General features: G+C 38.4%; 1 protein-coding gene across 1 annotated transcript; it reads left to right on the top strand.

Moving 5' to 3' along the window:
• The first annotated feature begins 206 nt into the window (after positions 1–206).
• LOC309374905 (uncharacterized protein) lies at positions 207–8431 on the top strand. Its single transcript, XM_081920124.1, has 5 exons — positions 207–373; positions 940–1047; positions 4711–4857; positions 7673–7804; positions 8173–8431. The coding sequence occupies exons 1-5, from the start codon at positions 325–327 to the stop codon at positions 8334–8336; spliced, it is 600 nt and encodes a 199-aa protein (XP_081776250.1). The 5' UTR covers positions 207–324; the 3' UTR covers positions 8337–8431.
• The last annotated feature ends 329 nt before the right edge of the window (positions 8432–8760 follow it).

Below are 8760 nucleotides of genomic sequence, written 5' to 3'. Positions count from 1 at the left end.
CTTTCCAAAGGTGATTTAAGGATTTAAAATATATGTTTCTTATCCCTGAGAATGCAAAAGAAGAGGTAGCTGTCAGAATTTCACACAGTTCCCACAAATGCCTTAATGCAATTTCTACTCCATGCTTTGCGTTCCAATATAAAATTACAAGGTGTTTGGGAAAGCATGCAATCTCTACTGTCATCATTTCCCACCCCCTCACTGGACCAGTTCTGCCTAGGGCTCCTCTTCTTAGCCTATAAATCCTCCAAGGCAGCCTCTTCCTCCATCAGTTGCCTGCTTCTTTGAACTGAGTTCTCCTCAGCATTTGATCTCTCCAGCACTATGAAGATCTTCCTGAGTATTTGTCTCTTCTTGGCCATCCTTTCTGAAGGTGAGTAGGAAGCTGCAATCTTGAATTGCTTTTTCAAATGAAGGAGGGGATATGCAGTGGGCTAGAGAAGGCAAACTGATATTGGCTCTAGGAAGGATAAATGAAGCTAAAACTATTGGAATAGTGGGAAGCTGGACTCCAAATTTTCGAAGACAGCCTTGTGGAGTGTACTTCTGTTTCATGAGGTTGGCTTTCTTCACATACAACATGAGTGCTGCATGTGAAAGTATTCAATGGGACAGCTAAAATCCCATTGTGCACTTCACTGTGTGTTGTGGGGGAGGACGTCCCTGCTTTAGTGTATGCATTCATAATAGTAAAATGGATGAAGACTGTGTGTTTCTCCATCTTTGTGTCTGGAGATGTTTCTATGTGTGAGATAGGGGGAAGATGTGTGTCAGTGTGCATGCAGCCTCCAACCCGCTCATGTGGTTCTTGAGACCAATAAGATTGTGCATGTCTGGCTTGGAAGATTGTATCCAGGTGGGAATGTAGATTTCATTTTTCCACAACTGAGGAACTGATGTATTTGGCACTGAATATTTCTTCTTCTCTTCTCTTTGCAGTGATAGCTATGAAATGTAAAGTAAGGAAATCAAATGAAAAAGACTCAGGAACTTGTGAAACTACCAAAGGTGGCAGTTGCTTTAGTCGTACTACTTTCAGTAATATGAGTGAGTATAAAGCCTTTGTGTAAGATTATACCTAAGTGTGTGGGTTCAACATTTGGACCCTGGGATATCTAGGGGGAAGCCGCAGAATGCTGATCTCACCCAATGTTGTAGAATTCATTTTTTTCAACAATTAATTAAATATTAGTAGAATTATATAGATGTGTGTGTGTGTGTGTGTGTGTGTGTGTGTGTAAAATGTACCAATGATTACAATAAAAAGTGGTAGCATCCTTTTCAATAAAAACAGTAATTCCCCAAAAGCCTGTTGGGACAAGGAGGTCTTCACCTGCCAGGAGAAGGACAAGACGGGAGGCAATCTAGCTTCTCCTGGGAGGGAGTTCCAGTGTTGGGAAGCAGGCACTGAGATGGTTCTTTTCCATGTCAATAACTAATAAAGTGTGCCACCTCCACCCCCACCTTTACAAAGGTCAGCCTCTTAGCCTTGGAGAACTACTGGCAACCTTCTTCTGAGCTTTGCCAACTGATTAAAGTTAATACATTCTGAATGAATATTCAGGCCTCAGCTTTCTCTGGCTTTTGCCTTACAGCTCCATCACCAACTGGTTTTCCCAATGGCCAAATCCTAAGTAACAATACCTCACTGGCAGGTCACTCTCCACTCATTAGCACCCAACATAATCAGAATCTACTCTTTGTGGGTTCAGACACAAGTGATACAGCGGTCAGGTGTGCAGCCAATGATGAATACAAGGAGACATGTGTTGGTTTCAGATTAGTCCACAACTTTATAGATTATAGTTGAAAACAGGTTTGGTGCAGGCATTGAGTGTGTAACCAATGATCAATCAGTCCACCTGTTGGTTGAAAGACAGTTGGGGTTTACCAATGTTAGGGTTCATCTATGGCAACATCTAGCAAACCCAAAAAATTTACTGGTAAGGGTTGCCCCTGAGCTGGGTGTAGGGACAAAGATTGCAGTCTTCCCAGATGGCATGAGGTTTTGGGGGACAGGGGCTTGCCATCCCATTGCTGGGTAAGTTCAAATGGTTCAGAGACTGAAGGTATAATCCAAATGATACAATTCTATGGAATTATTATTTTCTCTATCATTCTCCCGTTTTTTAAAAAGGAAAATGGTTCCATATTCATTTCAACATGGTACCTTTCTTAGGTAGAATATTTTATACTTTTTAAATTTTTTAATGCTTTATTAATTTTAGAAACATAACAAAACAAATAGAAAACAAAACAATATGCATCAATCATCAAAAGGCAATTGAGTAATTAACACTCTACACACTGTACATACATACTGAAAAAGAAAAGTTTAAGTTCATCCATCGCTATTTCTGACATGACTTCCATTCCCCCCACTGTGGTTCCTAAGTTTCATTACTCTGTGCACTTTACTCTCTCCTAAATTCCTCTGTTATTTTAATTATGTAACGATTTCTTAATTCATGCACAAATTATTCCAGGCCTGCCAAAGAATTTATATCATTACAATGTTCTTTTAAATATTCTCTGTAGATATTCCACTCTCTATTGAATTTTTGATCTGTAGGTTCTTGGAATCTCGCTCTTAATCTTGCTAGTTCTGTATATTCTAGCTTTTTATTTTGCCAATCTAATTTTGAGGGGATAGAATCCCCTTCCCATACTTTAGCAATTAGAATCCTAGCTGCTGCTATCGCATACATAAAGATTTTCCTTACCCTTTTTGGAATTTCATTGCTCATTATACCTAGCAGAAAGGCTTTGGGCTTCTTTGGGAAGGAATATTTAAACAGAAGTTCATTGTAAATCATTTCCCAAAATTCCCTGATTTTTTTTTTGCCGTGCTACCACATGTGGATCATGGTGCCGTCCATCTCCCTGCATCTCCAACAGATGTTTGATCTAGATTTATACATTCTGGCCAGTTTTACAGGTGTTAAGTACCATCTGTAGAGCATCTTTATGCAATTCTCTTTCAAATCATAGCATGCTGTGAATTTTAGGTCCTCCCTCCACAACCTCTCCCATGATTCCATCTGGATGTTGTACCCAAAATCTCTGGCCCATTGTACCATGACAGATGTTACTCCTTCCTCCTTCACCTCCCAGTCTGTACAAGTAAGAGTGTTTTTTGCGTGTGTGTCTTTCTCAATTCTTTCTCAAGTCTTGAAATTTCTGTGGAAAAGCCTTTCTGTTTGTCCTTTTGGAATGTTTCATTTAGCTAAAAATACTGCAACCAATCAGTCAAATGTGTCCAAATTTCTTCAAATTTCTTTAATTTCTCAGGTAGAATATTTTATACTCACACAGGAGGAATTACCTACTTTCAATAACAAGTGGTATACCTGTATGGGGGGGGCAGACTCACTCCCCACATATCTAATAGTGACATCTCAATACTTTCCAGCTTGCAGCAACCATATGAGGGCTGGACAACATGGAATTACTATGCTGCTTATGCCACCCTGAAAAGTATTTAATGCACCCTATGTTTGATTTATGCGTAGTGTTTGCACTGATTTTATTAAACTCACTATTTAAGATTTATTTTTACATAACTTGAACATTGCTCACAACTTACCCTTCCTTGACTAGTGCAATTAGCAAAATGAAGCAATTACTTTGTGTTAGGTGGTTTCTATTGCTTTTCTTTCTTGCTTCAACGGCAAAGTGTACCATCATTTTTAACTTTTATTTAATCTATTGGCATTCTCATGTTTGTAGGGAAAACATTTAAACCCACAACTCAAGAAAATTAAGCTGCAAATACTATTATCTAACTGAAGCATAATGCATAACAATATTCAATATTTAACATTTTCTTCCTTTTCATGTTCTTTTCATGTTCTTCATTTCTCCCCATATTTTGGCACACAGAATGGTACAATATCACAGGAGATAAACAATTCTGCACTCCTGGAAAGGAGGGATGGAATGGAGATTCTCAGATCAATCAGAAAGAATTTACCTGATCCTGGCCCCATCAAATGAACATTGTACAATGCCCCACCACTCGTTCTGAAAGCAAGCAGCTGCTGCCAAATAGGCCTGCAGTATATAGAAATAACCTAAGCCTCAAACCCTTTTGGTTACACCCTGGCAGCAGCTGAAGCCACACACACACACACACACACACACACACACACACACATATATATATATGAAAAAGGAAAACCTTTGCAGACATTTCCCCGTAGCAAGATGCATGGAAAAAGATTTATTCCCTTAAGATAGCCGGTCAGAAGTGAGATCAAAAGAAGGAGAAAAATAGAGGAAAGAGAAGTCTGTATTCTCCACTCTCTGAGATATATATTACATAGTATAAGACAGCTTCTTGAGTCAGCCAATGGATCAACTAGCTGGATATCCATTGGGTGGCAGATAAACCTATTCCAGGTCCTTGCCATTTTGTTTGTGCAGAAAATACAGTCAATCATGTCTCATTTAAGTGCAATTTTTAAAGGAAGGATCCTGGAATATTCACATGGTTGGCAGAAGAAATTATACTGCAATTATGAGGTGATTCTGGAAGAAACTGCTTTAAGGATTAGCTTGCTAAATTCAGTGCTTGTGAGATACTTTTTTTCTTTATTCACCCATTTGCTCAATGTATGTATATAAGGGAGCATCACAAACATTTCGTTCAGGAGAGTAATGATTTGAATTTTTGCTGATCTAGGTATTCCTTCTAATGTTCTCTCACAGATGGCTCTATTGAGGTCGACCTTGAAGAGGGATGTACTACAGATTGCAGCATGCAGAGCTATAGTTTCACCAGAGAAGATGGTCGTTACATAATTAATTTCAGGGAGTGTTGTCATGGTTTCGAGTGCGTCAAGAGATTTCTACTACGTAAGTATATGCATATTTGTATATACCGTTGGGCATAAATAGCATTGAGGCTTTAGGGGTTTTGCATGATTGCCCTTAGACAAATGATATCATATAGCTGACACTGGAAATCTTAGATGAAGCCCAAGATGAAGCTTCCCTGCAGCTGGTTAGCGGACACTAAAGGTGGTCCCCATGCTGTCTCTTAGTAAGATAAAAGGTAAAGGTAAAGGACCCCTGGATGGTTGAGTCCAGTCAAAATCAACTATGGAGTGCAGCACTCATCTCGCTTTTCAGGCAGAGGGAGCTGACATTTCTCTGCAGACAGCTTTCCAGATCATGTGGCCAGCATGACTAAACTACTTCTGGTGCAACGGGACACTGTGATGGAAGCTAGGGCTCATGGAAACAGTGTTCCCCTAATAGAAACAAAATAAAAAAAAAATCCTTCCAGTAGCGCCTTAGAGACTAAGGCGCTTTTGTGTGCATACACACTTTTCCAGATAGTTTCCCTAGTAGTAACTCCACCTCTGGAACACCAGCTACAGGGTGACATCCTGGCTCTTCTAATATGGTGTGGCAGGACCCCTCAACCATGACCATGGGGAACAGGAAGCTGAAAATTTTCAGTAATGCTCCACAGATTGAAGGAAATAAAATGAAAACGACAAAAGATAAACAACTACCTGACATTTAGAAGACATTGGAAGGCAGCACCGTTTAGGGAAGTTCTTAATGTGTAACATTTTAATGTATTTTTAATCTTTGTTGGAAGCTGCCCAGAGTGGCTGGGGAAACCCAGCCAGATAGGCGGAGTACAAATAATTAATTAATTAATTAATAAGAAAGCAAAAGCCAATTAAAAATGCAAAGGCCTCAAATAACAGGTTTAACTTCTATTGACAGTTTGCATTGCTAGGGAAGGAAGGGAAGTCTCCCAAACTAACCCAAACAAATAAAAGGGAGTAAAAGACAAAGAATAGCTTGAAGTCCAAGCCCAAACCAGCAACTAATGCAGGCTGAGAAAAGAGGATGGGTCACTTTCCTATTCTCCCTCCCCTGCCTGAAGATGCAGGATAGTTGCACAAGAAGCCATGCAGGGTCTTTGGTTATTTATGTGTTCCTTAAGTGTTATGTCTCATCTTTAGAGATAATAGCTAGATCTACATCATCAACATAATGAATTCCTGAAACAGAATGAAGTGGAAATGTCGCAACCATCTCACAGGACTGCGAACTGAGGCCTAGGAATCATAGAAATATAAATTTTTGAAAATTCATCTGGCAGGGGGAAAGACCAAGGATCAAATTTAAAATACTAATGGATGTTAAGGAAAGAGATGGATTCTCATTGCCAGATTTAAAATTATATTATGAAGCACCTGGCTGATTTGGTTAAAGAAATGGATATCTTTACAGAATACAAATTTGTTAAATTTGGAAGGACATGGGAATAGGTATGGGTGGTATGCTTACCTGTGATATGGGAAGGTAAATGGACATTGAGAATTTTTAAGGAGAAGTTTGTATAGTGTGTGGACCTGATATCAAGTCTTACATGAATGAAAAACATATCAGTTTTTTTTAGGAAATGCAAGTTTAATTGAAAAAGTTAGAAGAAATCCAAGATGGGTGATACCCAAGCTCATAATCCTTCTGACTTTTCCAATATTTTCAAATTAATGTGTATTTTTGAAAACATGTATTAAAAGGTTTTATGGATCAAAGTTTTGACTTTGTAAAGGTTCTGCTTGAAGGAAGAGAAAAATTGATTTAAAAATGTATAAAATGTTATTTGAATGGGAAACAAAAGATGAGCTGGTTAAATCTGCAATAATAAAATGGGCTAAAGAACTAGGACATAATATAGAAATGGATGCATGGGAAAGGTTGTGGAAAATTGATATGAAATATACTTCCTGTTATACTCCCAAAGGAAATAGCATGAAAATAATGTATAGATGGTATTTATCACCTAACAAATTGGCTAAAGGTTGTAAATAATTGTGGAAGTATAAATGGTACATGGAACTTTCTTTTATATGTGGTGGACTTTTAAGAAGGTGAAGGTTTTTTGGCAATTGTTATATGATGAGATATAAAAGATGTCTAAAGTAATTATATACAAAAAACAAAAACAAAAAAGCAGAAAATTTTCTCTTAGAGATTATAGGGGAAGAAGTTAAAAAAAAAGTATTTTAAGTTGTTTATGTATGTAACAACAGTGGCTAGGATCCTCTAAGAACAAAAATGGAAGGAAGTAGAAGTTACCACCAAAGAATGGATAAGTAAGGTGATGGATTATGCAGAATTGGCAAAGTTAACAGGCAAAATAAGAGAATCTAAGGATGATTGCTTTGTGCAAAAATGGAATACCATTTCAGACTATTTAAGGAAATTATTGTATGATGAAGTCACAAGCAGGATTTGAAATATAAGCAGCATAAGAAATTAAAGAATAAAGTATTGATGCGTTGGTATAAGAAATAGAAGGTATTGTGCAGCAGAGGGAAAGAAGTAAAAAGACCGTGGAAAATGGGGTGGGGAGTCTGAAAAATTGATTATGCATTGATTATATCAATTTTTTGAAAACTTAATAAGAAATTATTACACTGTAACAAAAGGAAGAGAGGGAGGGAGGGAGGAGAAATTACCAAGAATTTTGTAATTGTATTTTGTATTTTGTAATTTTGTATTTTTGTGTTTTTATATTTTTCTTGTGTGTTTTCTTTCTTCTGTTTGTTGTTATTCTTAAAACTTAATAAAATATTATTGGAAAAACAAACAAGAGAAATGGGCTGAAACCGTCTGTTGATTTTGGGCTTGTTTTCCACAGAGCCAAAACGTCGGTTAAATGGGAAGGTGTGTCCGATCTGTTTTCCTTCTCTCTCAAAAGCCTGTGAGGGCTCAGAGACCATCAAGTGTTATAATGCTGAGACCCAGTGCATTGAGTTTGTTGTTGCTCATGGTAAGTAGCACTGCCAACCAATGAGGTGGAGACAGGGTGGCGGACTGCTCTCTTGTTCTGTTTGTGGCTTTCTGCCAGAAAATGCTCTATGTGTATTGGTAGGGGAAAGTTCTATTTTTCTGAAACCATAACTGTGGTAATGATCTTTGCTTTGCATGTATATAGATGAGACTCTATATTCCTGGGGTGGGAATATCTAAATTTTAAACATCCATGTCAAATTGATCACATGTATGGTTCTGAGATGCTTTCTATACTTGCTCAATACACTTAATAAACAATAAAATGCTCCAATTCTCTCTTCTGCACACAAACTCACCTGTTACTGCCCAGGCACTCATGTGAAAATGTCTCTTTTTCTTTACTAGATGACAGTGCAATTCCTGACAAGCATTTCTACGGCTGTGCATCACCAACGTTTTGTAAATGGGCCAAGACTTCAATGCATAGTGGTGTCCTTTCAGGCACTATAACCAGAGCACGATGCAGTGATACTCTGCCTCCCCTAGAGCAGCTCAACTTTGAAGAGTAGTTAGGAGAGAGCAATGTCTTCTTCCTTTTGGAGCACACTGTTTCTCGCAGCAGCTGAAGTGGAGGGTGCTTGCCTGGTGGTGGGAGAGGAAGAGCGACTGCTTGTAGTGCAGGGTGAATGGGATGCAGGGAAGAGAGAAGCTAAAGTAGGAAAGGGGGGCTTGCAGGCTCATGAAAATATGGTATAGGGGTTAAATTTATCTTTGTTCATAATCAAAATAAATTGGTGTGGCAAATAAAAACCATGTTCTGTCTCTGTATTCATCAAATTAAGAATATTTGTTATCTGCGGTGGCAAAGAGGAGTGTTTATAAAAAGAACAAATGAGAGCCAGTGTGGTGTAGTGGTTAAGAGCGGTAGTCTTGTAATCTGGGGAACCGTGTTCGAGTCTCCGCTCCTCCACATGCAGCTGCTGGGTGACCTTG

Source organism: Podarcis melisellensis (assembly GCF_964234715.1).
Source record: "Podarcis melisellensis genome assembly, chromosome: 8".
NCBI classification, from domain to species: domain Eukaryota; kingdom Metazoa; phylum Chordata; class Lepidosauria; order Squamata; family Lacertidae; genus Podarcis; species Podarcis melisellensis.
Note: the sequence above shows the minus strand (reverse complement) of the source record. Positions and strands in the feature narration are given on the sequence as shown.

Bases quoted from the DNA above. Each gene is read 5' to 3' on its own strand.
- LOC309374905 (XM_081920124.1), top strand. From the start codon at position 325: ATGAAGATCTTCCTGAGTATTTGTCTCTTCTTGGCCATCCTTTCTGAA. The intron at 374-939 runs GTGAGTAGGAAG...TTCTCTTTGCAG, and splicing joins CTTGGCCATCCTTTCTGAAG to TGATAGCTATGAAATGTAAA. The intron at 1,048-4,710 runs GTGAGTATAAAG...GTTCTCTCACAG, and splicing joins TACTACTTTCAGTAATATGA to ATGGCTCTATTGAGGTCGAC.